Raw genomic sequence first — 26,158 nt, 5'->3', positions numbered from 1 at the left:
ACTGCACCACCAGGGAAGTCCCCCTACATGTTTTTAAAGGAGAAAAAAAGTTTGGCGAGGAACTCACTTTTGTTCTGCTATGTAAATAAGTTTTAAAATAATTTGTAAGTAAGAAAAAATGTGGAGAACTTTTTTTCTTCAGACACTTCCCAGGTTCCTTGGCGTAAATTGTGTGAGAAGTTTAAGGTTTTTGTGTTGTCTCTTACGGTTTTAAAATTTTTTGATATTACATAGGTGAATCACATACTGATTTTATTATCGTAGATAACCCAGTTACATATTAAGTGTTTACAGTCACTTAGTATTTTACAACCTCAACTGTAGTTATAAAGTAAGTATTCCACATACTTCCTAACAGTTCCTTGAAGATGGAGCTAGTCTGGCATTTAGTCCTTATTGTCCTCCTAAGTTTTTCTTGTTGGGGGTTAGACTGGAAATCTGATAGAAACTTCATTTCAGCTGCTGGTCCTCTAACCACCGACTTGCTACACAACCTGAGGGGTCCACTGGGAAACCAGGATTCTCCCTTTGTAACAGGAGACAAAGAAATTTATGTTTGTCGCCAGCCACTGCCCTCTTTCCTGCCAGAGTACTTCAGCAGTGTTCGTGCCGTTATGATCACTCATTACAAAGTATTTCTGCCATGGGCACAACTACTCCCAGAAGGAAGCTCCGAGAACCCAGACAAGGAAACAGTGCAGTGCTACCGGCAACTCCTTGAGGCCCTCAAGACTGCTCAGCTTCAGCCCCTGGTGGTCCTGCACCACCAGACCCTCCCTGCCAGCACCGTCCAGAGAACTGAGGCCTTTGCTGATCTCTTTGCTGACTATGCCTCCTTCATCTTCCACTCCTTTGGGGACCTAGTTGAGATCTGGTTCACTTTTAGTGACTTGGAGGAAGTGATAATGGAGCTTCCGCACCAGGAATCAAGATCTTCACGTCTCCAGATCCTCACTGACGCCCACAGAAAAGCCTATGAGATTTACCATGAAAAATATGCTTCTCAAGGTGAGTACACATGACCCAGGTGGCTGACCCACCGGCAGCCTTCATTACCCACCTTCCTCCACTCTCCTTAAAGCAGGACTCAGCATTTCTTTCCACTTACCTCCAATAGTCCCCTTGGGACTTCCCTGGCAGTCCAGTGGTTAAGACTCCGAGCTTCCACTGCAGGGGGTATGGGTTCGATCATCCCTGGTCGGGGAAGTAAGATTCCACATGCCACAAAGCACAGCCAAAAAAAAAAAAGTCCCCTCATATCTATTTATTAGTGAGAAATTAATACCGTACTGAAGATTTCCTGGTGGAGGTAGGTAGGGGTGGTTTACATTGTACGGTGCCCAGCATTCCCTTTGAAAAATATCTTTTAAGCCCCCTTGCCCAATCTTGAGTCTGCACTTTCACCGATTATCTTTCTGTCCTTCTTTCTCCAGTCCTGCCTCCCTGACTCTTCCTAAGATTTCAAGATTGCCCATCCTCTCATCCACCCCGTTTTCTTTTATTTATTTATTTATTTTTATTTTATATATATATATGTGTGTGTGTGTGTGTGTGTGTTTCGGTCATGCCCCTCAGCTTGGGGGGCCTCAGTTCCCCGACCAGGAATCAAACCCATGCCCCCTGCAGTGGAAGCCCAGAGTCCTAACCACTGGACCTCCAGGGAATTCCTGAGCCTCCCCTTTTTCTTATGCAAAGCAAGTTACATGTTCTAGTTGAAGCCTACATTCCAGCAGGGGAGACAAATACAAAGATAAAATAATAATATGCTGACAGATAGTGAGAAGAGCATGCTTACAATTGTCCGTATTCCTGCTTCATGGCTAGTTTAAGGTTCCAATTCAGTAGGCCTGGACAGAATCAAGACATTGATTTTAATAAATTCCCTAGGTGAATCTAGGCTAGGTACACCAAAAAATTGGTACACCAATTTTGAGAACCAATTTTGGGTTATATATGCTTTCTGGTTATTATTATATACTGTATGTATATTTTTATACATAGTATATAATACATCTGCATACTTGTATACTCTACCTTTGAAACTTAACATATTTAATGAATATATTCTCATTTTATTAAAAACTCTTTGAAAGCATGATTTTCAGTGGTGTTACAGGTTCCCATTATATTAATGGATCATAGAGTTTAAAATATTCTTTCATTTTTGTATATAAGTTTATTTAATTTTCACTATTAAAAATTATGTTGCATTGAACATTCATATAAATAAATGCTTGCCTTCAGATAAATTCTTTCTGATAGATTCTTAAAACTGAAATGACTGGGTCAAAAGATGTGCATTCTTTAAGACTTTAAAGGATGTTGCTAAATTATTTTCCAGAGAAGTTGTAACTTTAACTAACAGTTATAAAATTGTTCTTCTGACCCCACTCAGCCTGTTTTCAATGACGTAATTATTTTTATCATTGGTATAGACAGAAATAGTCAATAACTGATCTATTGTAAGAGTAGAAGAGACTTTTATTCAAGCCAAGCTGAGGACTCTATCCTCAGAGACAGCCTCTCAGATAGCTCTGAGGAACTCCGCCAGGGAAGCATGGTTTTCAGCAGTTTTATCTTTTGTCAGAACAAAGAACATCAACCATGACTGGGGTATATTCCTTCAAAGTTTTGAAAAAAGACAGATTAGCATGTACACAGCGAGTCTGTATGGCTTGGCACCTGGGAAGGGAGCCTTATTATCAAAGGAGTACTAGCATTGATGTCCCAGGAAAAGAGGCATTTATGTCTATCTTTGAAACAGACATTCTTTACTTCTGAACAATGCATCCTCTTCTTTAATGGTTAAAGCAGATGTACAATGTATGTTTAATAGGCTACAAAACAGGATGTTCTAGTTAGCATAAAGTTTATGTTAAATCATGTATAAGTCAGAATGACTTCCCAGTATGTGAAAATTTTCTTCCGTCACTGGTAATTTGACAGCTGAAAACTACTATCTTCTTATATTCTTTATTTGCATGTATGTGCTCATAGAGAGGTTAAACATTTTCTCCACGTTTAAAATAAAAGCAGGACAAGGGCAGAAAGAGTGTGAGTGTGGATGGAGCTATTTTATATATGATTGTCAAAAAAGCTGTCCTCAGACCACCTTTTTTTTTTTTTTTTTTTTTTTTTAATTTTTTAATTTATTATTTATTTATTATTTTTATTTTTGGCTGTGTTGGGTCTTCGTTTCTGTGTGAGGGCTTTCTCCAGTTGCGGCGAGTGGGGGCCACTCTTCATCGCGGTGCGCGGGCCTCTCGCGGCCTCTCTTGTTGCGGAGCACAGGCTCCAGACGCTCAGGCTCAGTAGTTGTGGCTCACGGGCCCAGTTGCTCCGCGGCATGTGGGATCTTCCCAGACCAGGGCTCGAACCCGTGTCCCCTGCCTTGGCAGGCAGGTTCTCAACCACTGCGCCACCAGGGAAGCCCTCAGACCACCTTTTGAGCCAGCTGGAATGAGGGAGGGAGCAAGCAACCATGGGATCTGGAGGATTACTGGCCATGGGGTGAGTGCAAAGCCCCTGGCGAGGGAACAGCAAGAAGCCCAGCTATCCATTTCATGAACTGTAGAGGGAGGGAGAAGAAGGAGATGCCAGATTTGAAACTGGATTCTTTGGAAAGCCTATCATGGGGTGAGTGAGAAAATAAATAAATAAATGTTTGTTGGCTGTGATTCTACTGAAGAAGCTTTGAGTAAAATGAACTTTGAAAGAAGGCAAGGCTGAACTGGATCATCTGAAATTAAGGAAAATCTATCTCGTTTTTAGAAAATTCTAAATAATAGAGTAATTTAAATTATAAAACTAGACACGTTTATTAAAATGCTTTATATATTTCATTTTTAATCTCCGTCAGGTTACTAAAGACTATTTCTTTCTTAAATTCATATTTTCCTTCTTTTCTTCTTCTGCTCATTCCTCCCAGCCTTCATTTCGTGTTTCATCAACATCACTACATTATCTGCCCCTGATAAAATGCAGGACACAAAATAAATTCTCTTCTCAGTCTCTTTACTATACCAAAAGGTGGTTTTCCTTCTTCCTTTCTCTCTCTCATTCTCCCCTCCCTTTTTAGTCCAATTAAATAGCTTTTTTGTTCTTTGTAAAATATATTTTTAATATACACAAAAAAAGTTATATAACATATGTTGGTTCAAAGCAAAATAACTTTTCGAAGGTGGGGATATTGAATAATATCCCCCAAATTGAAGAGGAACTTTGAGACCAAAAAGTGAAGCAGGCAACTCCATAAAATGCAATTATGGAGTTTATTGTGGGTAACTTACATATGGGTAGGATCGGGTGAACAGCGATCTGGAAGCATTTGCAGCTGCATTCCTCACTGCCAAAAGGGGCACAGGGGAATTTAAAGGGGCCAAAGCTAAAAATGCAATCTGACTATTAAGGAAGAAGCACATCTGCACCAGTGGGACTGGGAGTTTTTCCGTCCCCTCGGGGGTCTCATGACCATTATTCCTTGTGGACCATTAACCATCTGTGTCAGCTAAAGAGCATTCTTCCAGTTCTTATATCAGATGAAGACAAGGGTAAAAGTTGATAGGAAACTTATCTGGCTTGGGTGCATTACTTGTGAGTAGGCTAAAGCTCAGTCACACAGGAAGGGGAGGGGGTAGGACTGTGGGCCTAAGATGGAGCTGACAAAATAGAGTCAGTGTGGTTCAGCCACACAACAACTAATACCCATGGAGTGACCACTCAGTCCAACAATTAAAATATAACAGAATACTGTGGTGATTTTGTAACACAGAAATATTGAATCACTATGTTGTGCACATGGAACTAACATAGTATTGTAGGTCAATTATGCTTCAATTTTTTAAAGAGCAAGAAAACAGCAAAAAATTATATATAATATATAATACATATATATAATATATATATATTATACCACTTCACATCAACTAGGATGGCTGTAGTAAAAAGGACAGACAGGGACTTCCCTGGTGGCGCAGTGGTTCAGAATCCACCTGCCAATGCAGGGGACATGAGTTCGAGCCCTGGCCCGGGAAGATTCCACATGCTGGAGAGCAACTAAGCCTGTGTGCCACAACTACTGAGCCTGTGCTCTAGAGCTCAAGAGCCACAAGTACTGAGCCTACGTGCCACAACTACTGAAACCCACGTGCCTAGAGCCTGTGCTCCGCAACAAGAGAAGCCACCACAATGAGAAGCCCACGCACCACAACGAAGAGTAGCCCCCACTTGCTACAACTAGAGAAAGCCCGTGCGCAGCAACAAAGACCCAACGCAGCCAAAAATAAATAAGTAAATAAATTTATTTTTTAAAAAAAGACACAATAACAAGTGTTGGCAATGATGCTGAGAAATTGGAACACTCATACTTTGCTGGTGGGAATGAATTATGGTGCAGCCACTTTGGAAATCAGTTTGGCAGTTCCTCAAGTTAAATTTTAGAGTTACCATATGACTCAACAATTCTTCTCCTAGTTATATATCCAAGAGAAATAAAAGCAAATGTCCAGACAAAAACGCATCACAAATATTCATAGCAGTATTATTCATAATAACCAAAAGTGGAAACAACCCTAATGTCCATCAATTGACTAATAAACAAAAAGTGGCATATCAGTACAATGGAGTATTACTCAGCCCTTGAAAGGAATGATGTACCGATTCGTGCTACAACATGATAATCCTTGAAGACAGTATGCTAAGTGAAAGCAGCCAGTCTCAAAAGACCACATATTATATGATTTCATTTATATTAAATATCCAGAGTAGACAAATCTATAGACACTAAAGTAGAGCAGCTATATCTGGGGCTAGAAGAGAGAATGGGAAGTGACTGCTAATGGTTATGTAATTTCTTCTTGGGTTACTAAAATGTTCTGGAATTAGTGGAGATGGTTGCACAGCTTTGTAAATGTACTAAAGACCACTGAATTTTATACTTTAAAGTGATGAATTTTATGGTATATGAATTATATCTCAATTTTTTAATGTTAAAAAATTAATTGGAAGGTTGAGGATTTATAAAACAAAACAAACCATACCACAATTTATGTCTACTTGTATATTCTTCCCTATCTCATCTCCCATTCTCCCCCACCGCATCCCAGGTTACCACTGTGCTAAATATTCCATCCATCTTTTATTAGTCTATGACTTTCCCCTCTTCCCCATTTGGTGTCCATAATGGAGGTACAAGGTCAAACATTTTAAATAAAAATATTTAATTACAGAAAAAGTGGGATTTTACTAAATATATTATAGCCCCCCAAAATTCACCATGTTTAAAAAATATGTTCAAAAATTAAATTCCCATTTACTGCTGATTAGAAAATAAACAATGTGAAATGCAGTTCTGATTTTTTCCTAAGAATTTTTTTATCAGGGTATTATTTACATACAGTGAAGTGCATAGATCTTAATTTTACAGTTTGATTAGTTTTGACAAACACATACATCCATGTAACCCATACCTTTATCAAGATATAAGACATGAACCAACACCTCCAAAAATCCCATTCCTGATCAATTTTATCCCTTCCTAATCAATCCCTACCCAAGGAACAACCACTGATCTGACTTCTATCAGCATAGTTATGAATGGAATCATACAGTGTGTACTTTTTTGTTTCTGTCTTTTTTCATTCAGCATGTTTGTGAGATTCATTCATTTCGTTGCTGTATTAGTAATTTGCTCCTTGTTTCTTCTAAGTGGTGTTCTATCATGGATGTATCACAATTGAGGGGCATTTGGGCAATTTCCAGTTTTTATCTCCTATAAATAAGTTGCTATCAACCTTCTTGTACAAGTTTTTGCATGGACATATGTTTTCATTTCTCTTGGATAAATACCTAGGAGTGGAATTGCTGGGTTACAGGGGAGAGATGTATTTGACTTTCTAAGAAACTGCCAGTTTCCCAAAGCAATTGTTCCATTTTATACTCCCACTAGCCGTGTGTGAGAATTTCAGTGGCCTCACATCCTCACCGTTTGGCATTTTCATCCTTTCTATTTTAGCCATTCTGATGGTATCTCATTGAGATTCCATTACTTTTTTTAAAATATAGTTTCTATCCCAACTGCATGTGTGCTTAAACAATACAGTATTCAGTTTTGCTTGGTTTGGTTTTGAGCATCATGAAAGAATATTATACTTTTTGTAGTCCTTAGGACTTCTTTTTTCTCAAACAAAACTGTTTCAAAAGCTTATTCATATTGTTGAATATAGCTATAGTATCTTCTTTTCACTGCTATCTGATATTCCATTGTGGGACTAAGCCACATTTTATTAATTAATTCTCCTGCTTATGTGCATCAGCCACCAGAATGGCTACTATTTTTAAAAAGCAGAAGATCCCAAGTGTTGGTGAGGATAGAGAGAAATTATAACCCGGTGCATTGCTGGCCAGGATGTAAATGGTGTAGCCACTATGGAAAAGTGTGTGGCACTTCCTCAAGAAATTAAACATAAAATTACCATATGATCTAGCACTTGTGGGTATATACCCAAAAGAATTGAAAGCAGGGACTTGAACAGATATTTGCACACCCATTTTCATAGCAACATTATTCACAATAGCCAAAAGATGGAAATAATCCAAATGCCCAGACAAGGATGAATGGATAAAGAAAATATGCTAGATACATACAATTGAGTATTATTCAGCGTTAAAAAGAAATGAAATTCTGACACATGCTACAACATGGATGAACCTTGAAGACATTATGCTAAGTGAAATAAGCCAGACACGAAAGGACAAATATCGTATGATTCCACCTATATGAGGGACCTAGAATGATCAAATTCACAGAGACAGAAAGTAGAATAATGATTACCAGAGGCTGGGAGGTGGGGGAAATGGGGAGATACTGATCGTGAACGCAGAGTTTCAGCTTGAGATGATGGGGAAGTTTGGGAGGTAGTTGGTGGTGACAGTTGCACAGCAATGTGGATGTACTTAAAGCCACTTAAAAAAATTTTTTAATGGTAAATTTTATGTTACGTATTTTTACCACAATTCTGAAAAGTTCTTTTCTAATCTTTCTATATGTGTTATTATAAACCTCCTATTGATGTTTTCAATGTGCTACCATGGGAAGGATACAAAAGAAGATTCTTAGCAGAGAGTCAGAGGGAGGGCAGGAGAGTGAACATCCCTCTCACATAAGAGTAGAGTTGCACACAGCACCCTGCTCTTGTACAACACTGGGACACAATCTACAGCAACACTTGTAGTCCCCACCCACCTCTTGAAGCACTGATACTGGCAGTTCAATACTGGCCGTATTAACTTTTATTGAAGCATTTGGGGCAAAAGGGAAAGGAGCAAATGGAAAGGGACTATTTTTTAATGGACAACGGCAATGGTTTTTGGAGGAACGACTTCCCTTTGTGGGGGAAACAGAATTGAGCTTAGCCTTAGTGAAATCTAGTAATGCCTGTGAGGGACATGAACTTACACAGTGCCATGCAGTGATTTTCTACATGGCCTTGAAACAGTTAATTCTCAACCCACAGCAAATACTGATTTTGAGTTCTGTAGACAAGAATACTGACTTTTAACCATATCCAGCAAAAATTACAAGATAAATTATCCTAAGCCAGAGCAATTACCCCCCATTTCATTCCCAAGAAAACATGAAACTGCAAGCTTAGAATGAGAATCTAGTTTTGAGTAATCTGCATTTTACATTATTTTAAGAAGTAGTTTGTGCTTGCACTGGAAACAGGTTGGGAACCATATCGGAAAGTTTATTTTGTATGATATGAGAATTTCTGGGACTTCAGGTACATTTGTTCACTCTCATGCTAAAAACAGCTTGTAAAGTCAAATAGAAGTGATTTGTGGGTCACTTGTGCTTAGGGATTAACTGTACTCTTGTGTCATGTCCTTGATCCAGAGATAATACTAAATTGTACATTTTAAAGTGTTGAGCACAGTCTGAGAACACGTGTTCTATGTGAGCTGATGTGATGATAGACTGAAGCATGGAAATCTGTGGAAGATGAAATGGCTCCATCGGGCACAATCACTGAATAACTGGAAAATATCGTTATCTTATCAGAATGAGGACTAAATGTCTCTGAGTGATATTCCCTGCTCAGGGGATTTCAAAGTTCCATTATGTTTATCAAAATAAGCACTTTGGTAGTTGGCAGCGGTTGTTAATGGTGGTTTCATTGACTGGGGAGATCTTTCTCCTGTATAGAATTTGGATGCAGGAGAGAAGTCAGGCATATAGTCTTATAGTTTAAGTCTCAAACTCTGGTTTCATTCAGTTTTTGTTCACTGTTTCCAAAGCACAGGTCTGAGCACTTGCCTATGCACCCAGTCCTAAGCTTGCTGTTTGGAGGGCCTAGAGAAATGTTTAAGTTTGCTCCTCAAGGAGCACACAATCCAGCAGGAGATAAAGACTTATGCACATCAAAGAGTTAGATGACACTGCTAACAACTGAGGAATCCCAAGTCCACAGCAGCGTGTCTCGAGTTGTGGTCTGAGCATCACTGCCTCAGAAACACCCAGGAAGCTTGTTAAAAGGCACTCGCTCCTGGGCCCACCCCAGTTGGCTGACGAGAAGGACAGGTGATTCTGATGCACATAAGCTTAAGCACCACTGTTAGGTGAGCAAATGTCAAAGCAAGTGGGTACAAGCTGCACAGGTTTATATTTCCTTCATGTGCAGTAAGTGTCGAATGGACATTTGCACAACAAAAAAGGACAGGTAACAGCAGTCCCCTGAGAACGACCTGTCTTTCAAAAGTCTCTCCCCACTTGGAACCCTTAGCTGTTTGGGACCAATGGTTCCCAAGCTTAGTGTGTATCAGAATCACCTGTAGAGCTTGTAAAGCACGCAGAGGCCAAGGCTTATTAGGAACGTAGGACGCAGTTCTCGCCTTTCCGCCTTTTACATTGCTCAGAGTTGGGGGAAGGAACTGCTTTTATTCTTACAAAAGACTTTACAAGGGTCCTGCACTTCACCATCCTGATTTACATGAAACACTCTTTAAAGGGACATTTTTTAAAAAGCTATCTTGTTTTCTAAAATCTTTCAGCTAGGGTAAAATCATGTGAGTGATTTCTTAAGAAATCCTTTTTAAAGCCAGTGAACATGGAATAGAAAAGTCGATAGGAAATGAGTTCGCCAGGGGCTTCTGGGGTCACAGGCTCCTTCCTCTCTCACCTTCAGCCCTTCCTCTGGTTGGTTTCAGGCGGAAAGCTCTCTGTGGTCCTGCGAGCTGAGGCGGTCTCTGAGCTCCTGCTAGAGCCATCTACGTCTGCACTTGCCAAGGTAATGACAGCCCAAAGAAATAGCATCTGTAACTTCTCAGGAAAGTTGCTATTTTAATTTTTAAAAACCAAGAGAAATTTTTGTCTGTTGGCTTGACATTCTTTTTTTAAAATCTATTTGATTGAAGTATAGTTGATTTACAATGTTGTGTTAATTTCTGCAGTACAGCAAAGTTATTCAGTTATACATATATATATATTCTTTTTCATATTCTTTTCCATTATGGTTTATCACAGGATATTGAATATAGTTCCCTGTGCTATACAGTAGGACCTTGTTGTTTATCCATCCTCTGTATAATAGTTTGCTTGACATTCTTACAAATGCCTCTTATGAGTGTTATGCATTCTCTAGATTCATAATTACTTTAAAACAAAATCTTTATTTGTTGTAGCCCCAGCTCTCACTTGGTCAAGTGTCAGCTTTTGCCTGCACAAAGAAGTCAAATGCCTCTGCTCTTGCTCTGACTTTTTATTAAAAGAGCTTCTTAGAAGAGAGGTCAGTTTTTTTAGCAAAACAGATACTAGGGTAAAGGTTTTTTGGGTTTTTTTTAAAATAATGTGCTCCCTAGAGTGCCCATCCTGGTTTTTACCTCCTCTAAATACAACTTTTAAATATAATTTTAATAGGAAAAGTTAAAACATCTGAGAATTTAACAGCTTTGGCCCTTGTAATGTTGGCTGCTGGGCGGTATGGAATGCCCTCAGAGAAAACAACTGATTTCTGTAGTTGTGCAGCACTGGTGTCTGTGCTATGATGGAGGCCCCATATGCCAAGGTCCAATTTCAGATTTACCAGCTCAGGGATTTAAAAACCAGACATGATAAGGTTCTGAAATGACCAGGTCCAAGACTGATTGTATGGCCAGATAACCATAAATTCTTTTACAAGGGGCGATAATTGCTATCAGTTATGAGCTCAGGAGACCAAAGTGCTGATTGGAAAGTGTTTGTCAAGCAGCAGTCTTTGAACTGGTCTCTCTGCCCCCACTCCTGCCACGCGTCTGGGCCACCTTCCGAAAGCACAATTTTGTTCATTCCCTACTGAGAAGCTACACTCCCCTGAACTGGTGAAATTCCTCAGGGCCTTCCAGAATATGGCTCACTCAGGCCCTCTTGCTCTCTCTCTGGCCTCACCTTTTTGTCCCAGCGTGTATGCTATGCTTCCTGGCGGCTCTCCTGCATTCCCTACCTCAAGTCCTATCCTCCTGGCCTTCCTCAAATCTCTTCCAACAAAATTCTATCTATTTTTAACATCTGTGTGAATGTGCCGTCCATCAGGAGGCCTCTGTTAATAATACTCCCTCACTCAACCTGATGTTGTCTCTCCCCGCTTGGAACCCTTAGCCATTTGTTTAGATCAGCAGCTCCCAAGCTTTGGTGTGTACCAGAATCACCTGGAGAGCTAGTAAAGAACACAGAGGCCAAGGCTTAATGTGGAGGGATGCCCTGGGCCTTCATAGGCTTCCCAAGTTCCCAGGTGAGTCTAATCCCCACCAAGATTTGAGGAGCACTGATGTGGATTTTTCATATAGCACTTAGAACTTTCTGCCTGTTCTTCATGTAGTCAGTGCATCTATTAACACTCTGTATCAAGTTGTAAGCTTCTGTGGATCTTACTCTTCTTTAAACCCAGCACAGTGACTTTCAAGAGTATGAACTCAATGATCATGTGCTGTATGGAATTGACAAACAAAGCAAGCGCTGATAGGGCAGAGGGGAAGGTTCGAGTGGAGCTCACCAGCGGGGAGCAAGCCTGTGGAATGTTGAGTAAACACCGATGATAACTTGACTGGGAAAGCCATAGGGAGCCAGAGGAGAGTCAGTTATCAAATGTCACAGTGCACTGGGTTGTCAGCAGATGCCATTAGTGACGGTCTTTGTCCCAAGAGAAGAGAAGGGGAGAAGACAGGCAATGATCTGGTCATGGCCAGGATAGAGATGGCTCGCTGAAGAGGGTAGGGAGGGAATCACCGTGGTATCTGCATGTGTTTAGACTCTGAATCTGTAGTTCTTAAAGTATATGCAGGCCAGAGACAGGGCAGAGGGGTATGTCCTTAATTGGAGCACAGACAGGGGTGTCCATGGACCATGAGAGTTCTGTTCTCCAATAATAATGTGGACCAGGCTAGGGCCAACTGGGGTGGACTTTAAACTGTGGCCTGAACGTAGCCAGTGACTATAGCCTACAATTAAAACAAAACCCCAAACCCCAATAGGGTCTGCTAAAGTTACTAAGGGGCCTGTGGGTGGGTGAGGGCCCCACTGCCTCCGTCCTGCAAAGTGGAAGGCCGTGAGGAGGTGCTGCTCAGGGCAGCTCTGGCCTCTGACTCCCTTCCTTCGTGCTCATCCACTTGGTGGAAACCCACCCCTTCTGGCATATGGTGCTTCTTTCATTCACTCATTCAATTGTGTGCATTTATTGAGAGCTTCCTGTGTGCCAGGCACTTTGCTGAGGGCACACGTGATGTATTCCCCACAACACGTAGGCACACCCCACACACATTCTCACTTTGTCCCCAGCTTTTCCTCATCCTGCTTCTCCCTTGGAAAATCCCATTTTGGAGTATTCCTTTTAGTGATAAGGGGAGAAACAAAAAAAGAATACTTCTGAGCAGTTCTTTGTCTTGAAATTCCTTGTGCTCTGATGATCCTATTTACTTATTTCCAGGATGCAGTTGACTTCCTCTCTCTTGATTTATCTTATGAATGCCAAAGTGAGGCAGATTTCCGGCAGAAGCTGAGTAAATTGCAGGTAATTTGAGCTATTTTCCATATTGATGATGAATGGCAAAGTTTCGTGAGAGCATATTAGACATTTAATGCTTCAGCTGATGTGTAAACTGAACTTCCTCCAAGAGTCCATATACTTGCAGGGAATTCCCCAGTGGTCCAGTGGCTGGGACTCTGTGCTTTCATCACTGCCAAGGGCCCGAGTTCAATCCCTGGTCAGGGAACTAAGATCCCACAAGCTTCTCGGTGTGGCCAAAAATAAGTAAACAAATAAAAGAGTCCACATACTTGCAGAGTTGCATCTGGGGAGATTCCTATAGAGAACATCTGGAGGTTAGATAGTCTTCCCTGGAAAGGATAATGAGGGTTGGCTTGTTAAGGTAAATATTTACATGGATCCTCTGCTCTCTTGTGTAGAAAGCTACTGAGAATCCAAATTCCAGTGTTCATTCTGAGATTAAAACAGACATTTCATGGATGTGGTCATGTAAATATTTACCCTGACAAGCCAGCCCTCACTATCCCTCCACTCTCCTCAGAGCACCTGCACCCCCTCTCCGAGCCTCAGCTGCTGCTCCCCACTGGCACGCAGGTGTCTTAGGGCCTGAGGACCCACAGCACATCCACAGGTTCTGAATTCTGCAGGAGGTACATGTAGGGGTCCCACGTTCCCTTCTCAGAAGAGGCTTTGCTCACCAGAGGCTTCCCCACTCAGCAGAGGGCTCCTCCAGCTCTCCAGTCCTGTGATACCACAGGCTGCCTCACTGCATATGGATCTTTCAGGAAGGGGAAAACCCTCAGTTCCCTTAGGAGTTTGGCTTTACTGCATTGACCTGGCCCAGGGAAAGAACAAGGCTACGTGGGTCACAGCTCCAACTGGTTCTGAGCGACTTACTTGGTTTCTCAGAGATTAAGGCTTGAGGCTCATTGTTACTGGCTGCTCTGAGAAATTAAAGAACCCGCCTGGCTTCTTTTTAAGTAGTTGCTATTGGTATTTCTCAGTGGCTGTTAACTACTCAGAGGAGGAAAACTTAGTGTGGGAAAAATGACCAAACCCAACCTCCCTCAAAAAAGGTAACCTAAAGTGAGGTCAAACGACATGTCAGCCTAAAGATGTTTCTTTTGACACTGAAATGGCTAGAAATGGGAGAAAAATTACACCTGCTCCAATTTTAATGAAGATAGCTTCATTTAAATTTCTTTATGGAATATGTCAGATATATCCAAAGGTAGAAAGAAAAGTAAAAATGAAGCCATCCCCAGCTTCAAAAGCTCTCAACTCGTGGCTGATCTTGTTTCATCTATACCCTACCTTCCCCCTCTCAAACCAGATTGTTTTGAAGCAAGCCCTAGACATCCATAAACATCGTGACGGTGGCACCTGATTGAGCTTCTTGTAGCAGCACAGGCCCCTGACATGAGCAGACTGCCTTGTTCCTGGTCCTAACACAGTGACTGGTTCTAGGAGGTACCTTGTAGCCTGAGGTGATGGCAGAAATTAACCTGTCTCTTTGGTGGGGGTCAGTGTAGAGAATGGCCTATGTTATTGAAAAGTGTAGATTTTTCTCCCTCAAGTCTAGAGTCGGCTCTCTTTATTAACTGAGATGGCTAGTGGTCATTTCCAAAACCAAATTGAGTGTCGTGACTTCTCATCTTTAAAATCTGTCCCTGTTAACAAAAAACTTACTCTAGGCAGCTTCAGTTCACTTGCTGGCCTATATCATTTCAGACTATTGAGCCAAAAGTGAAAGTTTTCATCTTCAATCTGAAACTCCAGGACTGCCTCTCCACCAAGAAGAACCCATCTGATCTGTTCTTCAGCCTTCTCACAGGTGAGTGGACCATCACTGGAGAGGTTTGGAGTGATATTTGGTGCACTGGCTTGTGGGGTAGCTATTTTAAAAGTCTGGGGTTCCATTGGGAGGAGCGACCAGAGGAGGGGTGGTCTCAGAGCCCACCCCAGATGGGTTTAGTGTCCCTTGTCTTCTTGTTGTTGGTCTTGATCCCTTAGCTCCCACTGACCCAAGAAAGAAGAGAGGTTCTGTACGAGGATGGTAAGGATGCCTCGGTCTCTTGGAAATAAAGACCATCAGGCCTCAGATGTCAGGTGTAAGCATGGCAACTGCCCTGTGCCCATCTGTCCACTTCCATTACCCCTCCCTCTAACGTCTCTCATCTCTGCCCCCCTTGGCAGGGCTGCCTCAGCCACCTTACTTTTGTTCATTTCCCCATTACCTAATCAAAATCTTCAGATCTAGGACCCACAGCTCATGGAGCATCTCCTTGGTGTCTCTTAGTTCAAATTCTTGAGGGTGAATCTGATGGGTAGGCCATGCATCAGAAGATTGCTCCTGGGACTTCCCTGGTGGTCAAGTGGTTAAGTCTCTGTGCTACCACTGCAGGGGGCACGGGTTCCATCCCTGGCTGGGGAACTAAGATCCCACATGCCACATGGTGCGACTAAAAAAAGAAGAAGAAGATTGCTCCTGGTCCAATCCGGCCAAGGGAAAGTAGGAGGTCCACTAAGGCCTCAGGGGCTGAGGACCACTAGACACTCTGCAGGAAGGGCCAAGGGGCACACTCCTGCATGCCTGGATATCCAGTTCAGTCTCCCTGTAAGGTCAGAATATGGGAGAAGTTGGTAGTGCCCTTTCTACCACCTGTAACCAGTGCTGAGCTGGCTTCACAGACCTCTTGAACTGCATCCATGGATACCACCTAATAACTCTTGCCCTAACTCATCTTTGATGGTATAATGATTTCCGTTCTTAAATCCCATCACTTTCTAAATGGTTAAAATGGTCAGTTTTATGTTTATGTATAGTTTCTTACAAAAAAAAAAAATTCCGCCCCCTTCTGATATTTGAGTTTTGAGTCAGTTGTTCTCCGTGTTTGGTCTCCAGACAAGCAGCATTAGCATCACTTGGGAACTTGTTAGACATTCACATTCTAGAGCCCACCTCAGATCAGAAACTGTGATCAGAAACAGATCAGAAACTTTGGAGTGGGCCCAGCAATCTGTGTTGAACAAGCTCTGCAGGTGATGCTGATGCACATGGAAGTTTGAGAACCACTGTGCTATCACTTTTGACTTCTATAAATCTTTAGCCTGTGGAATTTTCCAGAGGGGCTTGGAGCCATTGCTTGGGGCTTGGGTGTGGTGTATAAATGAGGAAAACTGTTGATAGTAGTCATGCATATTGTTGGTTGGGCTTCAGGTGGAGTGAATTAAACGTCTTCTCTTACAGCCTTAAGTGAAGAACAGATGCTCACCATTGGGTTTGATCTTAGTACATTTCTGAGCTGTTCATCAAGTTCCAAGAAAAGGTAATGTTAGATTTCCCGTTGGACTATCAATAACTGATATTTGCAGAATACTCTGTTGTTCTTTCACATGTGTAAACTCAGGAGACTGTTGTCATCTGCCTCTTGGACCAGTGAGTCCTTCGTGGCCATTCTAGAGACAAGAGATGAAGGCTCAGAGGGGAAAGCAGGGAGCAGTGTCTCTGGCCACCACACGGTTCTCCTCTAGTTCACCCAGGTGCACACAACTAGCAGAGCTGCTGCCTTCTAGTTTAGATCTTGTTGGAGGCATTGTGAGGTTGTGGACGAGCAGGCTGGGTTAATGATAGATCTGCCCATCCCTGAAGTTATGTGATCTGAGTAAGTAAGGTGAGTTCTCTGCACCAGTTCCTCACACAAAATGTGAAACATCTTACCCGTGAGGAGATGGCATAGATAGGAAAGCCAGCTGTGCAGTGGGACAGAAGCCTAACTCAGCAGTTTCTCAGGACAAAGGTTTTAAATTATTGTGGGATTGCAAATAATTTCTTAGCACATGACTAAAGTACCAAAATTTGTAAGTGACATACTGAAAAAAAAATTAGAGTCGATTTGAGGTTATCTCCGTAATTATATCATTCTCATGAACTTATATTCCAATGCGCTTCTTGAGAAAAGTTTGATGTGGAAGCCAGTGCAGGGAGTTTCCCAGAACCCTCAGCTCTCCGTGGGGGTATGTTACACACCTGAACATCATGTACCGTGCGTCAAGGAAGGACCAAGGCCCGGAGGCAATCGTTGGCTTCCCAGACCTTCAGCTAGAGCTCACCTCAGACATTTCTAGCACAGCTCTGTCCAAGATCATAAACTTCAGTTGCCACCACCTCTTTGTACTTTTTCTCTCCCAACATTTGGCTGTCCTCAGCTGTGTCTCCTTCCATTGTTCAATCCTCTCAACTCACTTCAAATCAGCAGTTCAGATCACCAGACCCTAAGCAGCTGCGCATGTCAGGCTTTGTGCTGGGAGTATGAACAGTATGATGAGCAAGTAGATCAGAACTGCTCTCTGTTCACACTTGGAGTCAGCTGAGGAGTGCTGGGCTATCTTTTCAGAAAAATAAAACTCAAGAGGTCATAATAAACATGGTACCCTGGGGACTTCCCTGGCGGACCCGTGGTTAGGACTCTGTGCTTCCACTGCAGGGGGCATGGGTTCCATCTCGGCTTGGGGAACTAAGATCCCACATGTCATGCATGACATGGCCAAAGAAAAAGAAAGGGGGCACCCTGAGATCACAATGATTGCAAAACCACAAGATGACATGAGACACCGGCTCCAGGATTCTCTAATACCTTGATCTCTCAGTACCTTGCCTGCAGGGAAGATCCAACATTGGCTAACGTTAAACCAAGAGTGGGGGCGGGGGGTTCTCACTCAGGTGGATGTTGATGGAGAACCTGCAGGGGCAGGTGGAAGGGAGTTCTGAGAGGATGGACATCATTTTCTCGTCGGAGTGTTTTAGACCTCAGAAGTGAGACAGGCCCGCCAGTGATTCAAGCACAGAGTATGGCAGGAGATATAGCACTGCTTCCCGGAGGAGGGAAAAAGAGCATTACCTGGGATGCTCTGAGGAGGCTTAGAGTGGGGGGTGAGGGGTGGCTGAAGGAGGGGCACCTGGAGGGCTGGGCATAGAGACTTTCTGTGCTAAATCTCTTCCCAAGTTAGGCAAACCCAGGACTCCCAGCTCCAAGGCCTGTATGGCAAGTTCTGTGTTATCCAGGGGCAGTTTGTTTCTTCAAGACCTCTTCTCACCCAAGCCAGAAGGATGGTCATAGTCAGAAGGGTTGGGTCAGAACAGCTGAGTGGGCACCCCTCCATGTCCCTGGTGTGCTCCAGAGTCATTCATCTGTTCTGGGTAATCCACAACTATAGGCTATCATTTCCCCTCACCACTTTTCTACCAAATGCAGATGAGTTGATGCTTCACGAAATAGGAGGAGCTTAAGTTTGGAATGTCCAGGCTCCACTCCACGGGAGGAGGTCTTTCTGCAGTGTCCCCGTCACTTCTACCGGTTCTGTGCTCTGGGCCAACCTTGTATAAGTGTCAGCCCCTCGATGGCCCAAGGACAGGGAGGTGCTCTTGTACTCCACTCCCTCTCCTCATGTGTGTTCTCTTCTCCAGGTCAAACACACCCACCTCCACCAACCCTTCTGCAAGGTTGCCCTCTGCTGTTGTAACTGCTGCATGTTATCACGCACTGCTTTCCAGCCTGCAGGACAGGACTCAGATAGAGAAAACAATAAAGAAAGAAGGGACGGAGGGAAGGAGGAAGGAAGGAAGGAAGGAGAGAGAAGGAAAACAGATTAGAAGTAAATAGAATATATCAGACTTCATTGCATATGAGAATCGCATTTTTATGTTATGCTTTATTTCAGCTATGTTTATTTCTGATGTTTATTTCAGATACATTTATTTCTGAAATAAAATATAACATGCACATAAATGTCTACACATCTACACACATACATAGTGATATGTGGTTAAAAGCACAGACTCTGTGCTGTACCTTACATTTGTGCATTTGTAACTTACAGAGTCATTACTTACTATGTCCCTTCATGTCACTTCACTCCTGCAGCAGGTCTTGTTCTCTGACTGACAACCTGACCCTCCAGACTGCCCTGCAGCTGGACCCGGAGACAGCAGTAGACTCCTTGCTGCCCCACTCGGCCTACCAGAGAGTCTGGGAAATGTTTGCCAACCAGTCCAGGGCAGAAAGGGATGCTTTCCTGCAGGATGTTTTTCCTGAGGGTTTCCTCTGGGGCGTCTCCACAGGGGCTTTTAATGTCGAAGGAGGCTGGGCCGAGGACGGAAGAGGGGCGAGCATCTGGGACAGAGTTGGACACCAGAACACCGCCAAGGGCCAAGCAACGCCAGAGGTGGCCAGTGACAGTTACCACAAGGTGGACACTGACGTTGCCCTGCTTCGTGGCCTCCGGGCCCAGGTCTACAAGTTCTCCATCTCCTGGTCCCGCATCTTCCCCACTGGGCAGGGGCAGAGCCCCAACCTCCGGGGCGTCGCCTACTACAACATGCTGATCGACAGGCTGCTGGACTCGCACATCGAGCCCATGGCCACGCTGTCCCACTGGGACCTGCCTCAGGCCCTGCAGGATCGCGGCGGGTGGCAGAATGAGAGCATGGTGGATGCCTTCCTGGACTATGCGGCCTTCTGCTTCTCCACATTTGGGGACCGTGTGAAGCTGTGGGTGACCTTCCACGAGCCGTGGGTGATGAGCTACGCGGGCTACGGCACCGGCCAACACGCACCGGGCATCTCCAGCCCAGGGGTGGCCTCTTTTAAGGTACTTCCCATCCTTGCAATCTCTACTTGTTGGAAGAGAAAGGACATTGGGTTGGAAAAATGTTATTTTACCTTCCCATCAGCAAGTCTTCCCTTTTTTTTTCCTTTAAAGGAAATCAGAGGGAGGGAAGGAACCATAAATTGTTAATCACCTTATTTGTCCAAACACTATTCTGGCACTTTAAAAATTGTTGCCACCTCCTCAGAACGGCTCTGATGGATGAGGGAATCGGGGCTTAGGAGGAGAAGCAATTGGTGGTGATGACATTGCTAGTGGGTTAGCAGTGTGAAGCCAACATTTGAGCCCAAGTCCCTTGACTCCAAAGCAAGTTTTCCATGTCAGCCAGGACTCTTAATTGCAAGTGACAGAAAACCCAACCCAAACTGACTTAAACAAGGAGGGAGTTTCTGAGTTCTGGAAACTGAAAAGTCTTCGTTTTAGCTGATCAGAGTGGAGCTTGATTAGACCACAGATGATGTTACCAGGACTCGATTTTTCTTCTTCTCTTGCTCCCCCCACTGGCTTTATTCTTGGGCTACCTGGTAGCCAGATGGCCGCAATCCTTCTCTCATATTTCAAGATCAGCAGAAAACAGAAAAGACAGCTTGCCTCTGTTCTGGCGTTCCCAGGAAAGTTCTCCCCATGCTCATGGTCTCTGCATGGGTCGCGTGCCCATCCCTGAACCAGTCACTGGGTCTAGGCTAGGGAACTGTGTGGCACTGATTGGTTTTGACCCAGGTCCCAGCTCTACCCCTCAACACACTGGTTGAGAGACAGGGAGGTGGGGAGGGGAGAGGGTGGTCTTTCCAGAGGGCAATCAGGGTATCATTTCAACAAGAAGGGGATGTATATCCTGGAGACAAAATTTAAAATGGCTTAACATGGGTCCCATCCATCATTTCCCTTTTTCTTCAAAATCTCCCAGGAAACCTACCAGCTTCCCTGGCTGCATTCTTCAGGACAGACAATTAGTCTAGCTTTCCCCCAGCACCTTCTGGGTTCTGTTCTCTTCTGAAAGAGGAGCATTCACTGGGCCCCAAGCTAGATGTTAAGTGCCATCAAGACACTTATCTGCCCATTAGAAAATTAGAGAACAATTCAAAATACCCACAATGAGAGTGAGCTGGAATACTGTGAGTAAATGACTCAATGAAATGCCAAAATATAGCACTTAAGTCAAGGCTTCCATTCTGCTTTTGTTCAGCAAGTGACCGTACCCACGGAGAGAGAGAACACTTCTGAAAGGGGGAAAGCTTGAACCTTTCTGTTTGTCTCTTTGTTGTAAAACTCATACCAGCCTTTTCACCTTAGGCTTCTTATCCCTACAGCCATGGCTCCTGAGACTTTTCTACAGAGACTTTTATAAGAAAGTCCACCTCACCTTTTTTTTTTTTTTGGCTGCGTTGGGTCTTCATTGCTGTGCGCGGGCTTTCTCTACTTGCAGCGAGCGGGGGCTACTCCTCATTGCGGTGCGTGGGCTTCTCATTGCGGTGGCTTCTCTTGTTGCAGAGCACAGGCTCTAGGCGCACGGGCTTCAGTAGTTGTGGCACGCAGGCTCAGTAGTTGTGGCTCGCGGGCTGTAGAGCGCAGGCTCAGTAGTTGTGGCGCACGGGCTTAGTTGCTCTGCGGCATGTGGGATCTTTCCAGGCCAGGGCACTAACCCGTGTCCCTTGCACTGGCAGGCGGATTCTTAACCACTGCGCCACCAGGGAAGCCCCACCTCACTTTTCTCTTTCAATTCTTCCTTTTATTTACAAAACATTATGACACCATTAAGGAAAGATTTCCAAGAAAAGATCTTTCTCATAGTTCTACCAGTATTTCCTTCCAGTCATGGCTTCCTTACATTCATAGTGTAGTCACAGTGTGCACTCAGCTTAGTGCCCTTGTTTTGTTGTTTTTATTGAAGTATAGTTGATTTACAATGTTGTGTCAATCTCTGCTGTACAGCAAAGTGACTCAGTTATACACATATAGACATTTTTTTTAGGTATTTAGTCTTTATTCTGAAGCTGATAGACAACAGTTTTTTTTTTAATTTTTAAATTTTATTTATTTTTTTATACAGCAGGTTCTTATTAGTCATCCATTTTATACACATCAGTGTATACATGTCAATCCCAATCTCCCAATTCATCACACCACCACCACCACCACCCCGTGGCTTTCCCCCCTTGGTGTCCATACGTTTGTTCTCTACATCTGTGTCTCTATTTCTGCCCTGCAAACCGGTTCATCTGTACCATTTTTCTAGGTTCCACGTATATGCGTTAATATACGATATTTGTTTTTCCCATTCTGACTTACCTCAGTCTGTGTGACTGTCTCTAGATCCATCCACGTCTCAACAAATGACCCAATTTCGTTCCTTTTTATGGCTGAGTAATATTCCATTGTATATGTGTACTACATCTTGTTTATCCATTTGTCTGTCAATGGGCATTTAGGTTGCTTCCATGACCTGGCTATTGTAAATAGTGCTGCAATGAACATTGGGGTGCATGTGTCTTTGTGAATTATGGTTTTCTCTGGGTATATGCCCAGTAGTGGGATTGCTGGATCATATGGTAATTCTATTTTTAGTTTTTTAAGGAACCTCCATACTGTTCTCCATAGTGGCTGTAACAATTTACATTCCCACCAACAGTGCTAGAGGGTTCCCTTTTCTCCACACCCTCTCCAGCATTTGTTGTTTGTAGATTTTCTGATGATGCCCATTCTAACTGGTGTGAAATGATACCTCATTGTAATTTTGATTTGCATTTCTCTAATAATTAGTGATGTTGAGCAGCTTTTCATGTGCTTCTTGGCCATCTGTATGTCTTCTTTGGAGAAATGTCTATTTAGGTCTTCTACCCATTTTTGGATTGGGTTGTTTGTTTTCTTAATATTGAGCTGCATGAGCTGTTTATATATTTTGGAGATTAATCTTTTGTCCATTGATTCATTTGCAAATATTTTCTCCCATTCTGAGGGTTATCTTTTCGTCTTGTTGATGGTTTCCTTTGCTGTGCAAAAGCTTTGAAGTTTCATTAGGTCCCATTTGTTTATTTTAATTTTTATTTCCATTACTCTAGGAGGTGAATCAAAAAAGATCTTGCTGTGATTTATGTCAAAGAGTGTTCTTCCTATGTTTTCCTCTAAGAGTTTTATAGTGTCTAGTCTTACATTTAGGTCTCTAATCCATTTTGAGTTTATTTTTGTGTATGGTGTTAGGGAGTGTTCTAATTTCATTCTTTTTCATGTAGCTGTCCAGTTTTCACAGCACCATTTATTGAAGAGACTGTCTTTTCTCCATTGTATATCCTTGCCTCCTTTGTCATAGATTAGTTGACCATAGGTGTGTGGGTTAATCTCTGGGCTTTCTATCTTGTTCCATTGATCTATGTTTCTGTTTTCCTGCCAGTACCATATTGCCTTGATTACTGTAGCTTTGTAGTATAATCTGAAGTCAGGGAGTCTGATTCCTCCAGCTCTGTTTTTTTCCCTCAAGACTGCTTTGGCTATTCGGGGTCTTTTGTGTCTCCATACAAATTTTAAGATTTTTTGTTCTAGCTCCGTAAAAAATGCCATTGGTAATTTGATAGGGATTGCACTGAATCTGTAGATTGCTTTGGGTAGTATAGTCATTTTCACAATATTGATTCTTCCAATCCAAAACATGGTCTATCTCTCCATCTGTTGGTATCATCTTTAATTTCTTTCATCAGTGTATTATAGTTTTCTGCATACAGGTCTTTTGTCTCTCTAGGTAGGTTTATTCCTGGGTATTTTATTCTTTTTGTTGCAGTGGCAAATGGGAGTGTTTCCATAATTTCTCTTTCAGATTTTTCATCATTAGTGTATAGGAATGCAAGAGATTTCTGTGCATTAATTTTGTATCTTGAAACTTCACCAAATTCATTGATTAGCTCTAGTAGTCTTCTGGTGGCATCTTTAGGGTTCTCTATGTATAGTATCATGTCATCTGCAAACAGTGACAGTTTTACTTCTTCTTTTCCAATTTGTATGCCTTTAATTTCTTTTTCTTCTCTGATTGCTGTGGCTAGGACTTCCAAAACTATGTTGAATCATAGTGGTGAGAGTGGACATCCTTGTCTTGTTCCTGATCTTGGAGGAAATGCTTTCAGTTTTTCACCATTGAGAATGCTGTTTGCTGTGGGTTTGTCGTATATGGCCTTTATTATGTTGAGGTAGGTTCCCTCTACGCCCACTGTCTGGAGAGTTTTTATCAGAAATGGGTGTTGAATTTCATCAAAAGCTTTTTCTGCATCTATGGAGATGATCATATGGTTTTTATTCTTCAGTTTGGTAATATGGTGTACCACATTGATTGGTTTGCATATATTGAAGAATCCTTGCATTCCTAGGATAAACCCCACTTGATCATGGTGTATGATCCTTTTAATGTGTTGTTGGATTCTGTTTGCTAGTATTTTGTTGAGAATTTTTGCATGTATATTCATCAGTGATATTAGTCTGTAATTTTCTTTTTTTGTAGTGTCTTTGTCTGTTTTTGGTATCAGGGTGATGGTGGCCTTATAGAATGAGTTTGGGAGTGTTCCTTCCTCCCCAATTTTTTGGAAGAGTTTGAGAAGGATGGGTGTTAGCTCTTCTCTAAATGTTTGATAGAATTCACCTGTGAAGCCCTCTGGTCCTGGACTTTTGTTTGTTGGAAGATTTTTAATCACAGTTTCAATTTCATTACTTGTGATTGCTCTGTTCATATTTTCTATTTCTTCCTGGTTCAGTCTTGGAAGGTTATACCTTTCTAAGAATTTGTCCATTTCTTCCAGGTTGTCCATTTTTTTGGCATAGAGTTCCTTGTAGTAGTCTCTTAGGATGCTTTGTATTTCTGTGGTGTCTGTTGTAACTTCTCCTTTTTCATTTCTAATTTTATTGATTTGAGTCCTCTCCCTCTTTATCTTGATGAGTCTGGCTAATGGTTTATCAACTTTGTTTATATTCTCAAAGAGCCAGCTTTTAGTTTTATTAATCTTTGCTATTGTTTTCTTTGTTTCTATTTCATTTATTTCTGCTCTGATCTTTATGATTTCTTTCCTTCTGCTAACTTTGGGTTTTGTTTGTTCTTTTTTCTCTAGTTCCTTTAGATGTAAGGTTAGATTGTTTATTTGAGATTTTTCTTGTTTCTTGAGGTAGGCTTGTATAGCTATAAACTTCCCTCTTAGAACTGCTTTTGCTGCATCCCATAGGTTTTGGATTGTCATGTTTTCATTGTCATTTGTCTCTAGGTATTTTTTGATTTCCTCTTTGATTTCTGCAGTGATCTCTTAGTTATTTAGTAACGTATTGTTTAGCCTCCATGTGTTTGTGGTTTTTACGTTTTTTTCCCCTGTAATTCATTTCTAATCTCATAGTGTTGTGGTCAGAAAAGATGCTTGATATGATTTCAATTTTCTTAAATTTACTGAGACTTGATGTGTGACCCAAGATGTGATCTATTCTGGAGAATATTCCGTGTGCACTTGAGAAGAAAGTGTAATCTGCTGTTTTTGGATGGAATGTCCTATAAATATCAATTAAATCTATCTGGTCTATTGTGTCATTTAAAGCTTCTGTTTCCTTATTTATTTTCATTTTGGATGATCTGTCCATTGGTGTAAGTGAGGTGTTGAAGTCCCCCAATATTATCGTGTTACTGTCGATTTCCTCTTTTATAGCTGTTAGCAGTTGCCTTGTGTATTGAGGTGCTCCTGTGTTGGGTGCATATATATTTATAATTGTTATAACTTCTTCTTGGATTGATCCCTTGATCATTATGTAGTGTCCTTCCTTGCCTCTTGTATTCTTTATTTTAAAGTCTATTTTATCTGATATGAGTATAGCTACTCCAGCTTTCTTTTGATTTCCATTTGCATGGAATATCTTTTTCCATCCCCTCACTTTCAGTCTGTATGTGTCCCTAGGTCTGAAGTGGGTCTCTTGTAGACAGCATATAGATGGGTCTTGTTTTTGTCTCCATTCAGCAAGCCTGTGTCTTTTTGGTTGGAGCATTTAATCCATTCACGTTTAAGGTAATTATCGATATGTATGTTCCTATGACCATTTTCTTAATTATTTTGGGTTTGTTTTTGTCGATCCTTTTCTTCTCTTGTGTTTCCCACTTAGAGAAGTTCCTTTAGCATTTGTTGTAGAGCTGGTTTGGTGGTGCTGAATTCTCTTAGCTTTCACTTGTCTGTAAAGCTTTTGATTTCTTCATCGAATCTGAATGAGATCCTTGCCGGGTAGAGTAATCTTGGTTGTAGGTTCTTCCCTTTCATCACTTTAAGTATATCATGCCACTCCCTTCTGGCTTGTAGAGTTTCTGCTGAGAAATCAGCTGTTAACCTTATGGGAGTTCCCTTGTATGTTATTTGTCGTTTTTCCCTTGCTGCTTTCAATAGTTTTTCTTTGTCTTTAATTTTTGCCAATTTGATTACTATGTGTCTTGGTGTGTTTCTCCTTGGGTTTATCCTGTATGGGACTCTCTG

General features: G+C 42.1%; 1 protein-coding gene across 2 annotated transcripts in view; it reads left to right on the top strand.

The window, feature by feature from the left end:
• The first annotated feature begins 368 nt into the window (after nucleotides 1-368).
• Nucleotides 369-26,158, top strand: part of LCT (lactase) — a 54,889-nt gene continuing 29,099 nt past the window's right edge. Inside the window, exons 1-6 of one of the 2 annotated variants that reach the window (XM_036857244.1) lie at nucleotides 369-1,008; nucleotides 10,207-10,286; nucleotides 12,957-13,040; nucleotides 14,748-14,850; nucleotides 16,267-16,345; nucleotides 18,941-19,667. In XM_036857244.1, coding sequence (XP_036713139.1) covers nucleotides 369-1,008; nucleotides 10,207-10,286; nucleotides 12,957-13,040; nucleotides 14,748-14,850; nucleotides 16,267-16,345; nucleotides 18,941-19,667 — 1,713 coding nt within the window. Of the gene's footprint in view, nucleotides 1,009-10,206; nucleotides 10,287-12,956; nucleotides 13,041-14,349; nucleotides 14,504-14,747; nucleotides 14,851-16,266; nucleotides 16,346-18,940; nucleotides 19,668-26,158 lie in introns of those variants that run through there. The other variant, XM_036857243.1, reaches the window with a different exon arrangement.

This window comes from Balaenoptera musculus, chromosome 7, assembly GCF_009873245.2.
Source record: "Balaenoptera musculus isolate JJ_BM4_2016_0621 chromosome 7, mBalMus1.pri.v3, whole genome shotgun sequence".
In the NCBI taxonomy this organism is placed as follows: domain Eukaryota; kingdom Metazoa; phylum Chordata; class Mammalia; order Artiodactyla; family Balaenopteridae; genus Balaenoptera; species Balaenoptera musculus.
The sequence above is the reverse complement of the archived record's forward strand: the minus strand, read 5'-3'. Positions and strand labels throughout refer to the sequence as shown.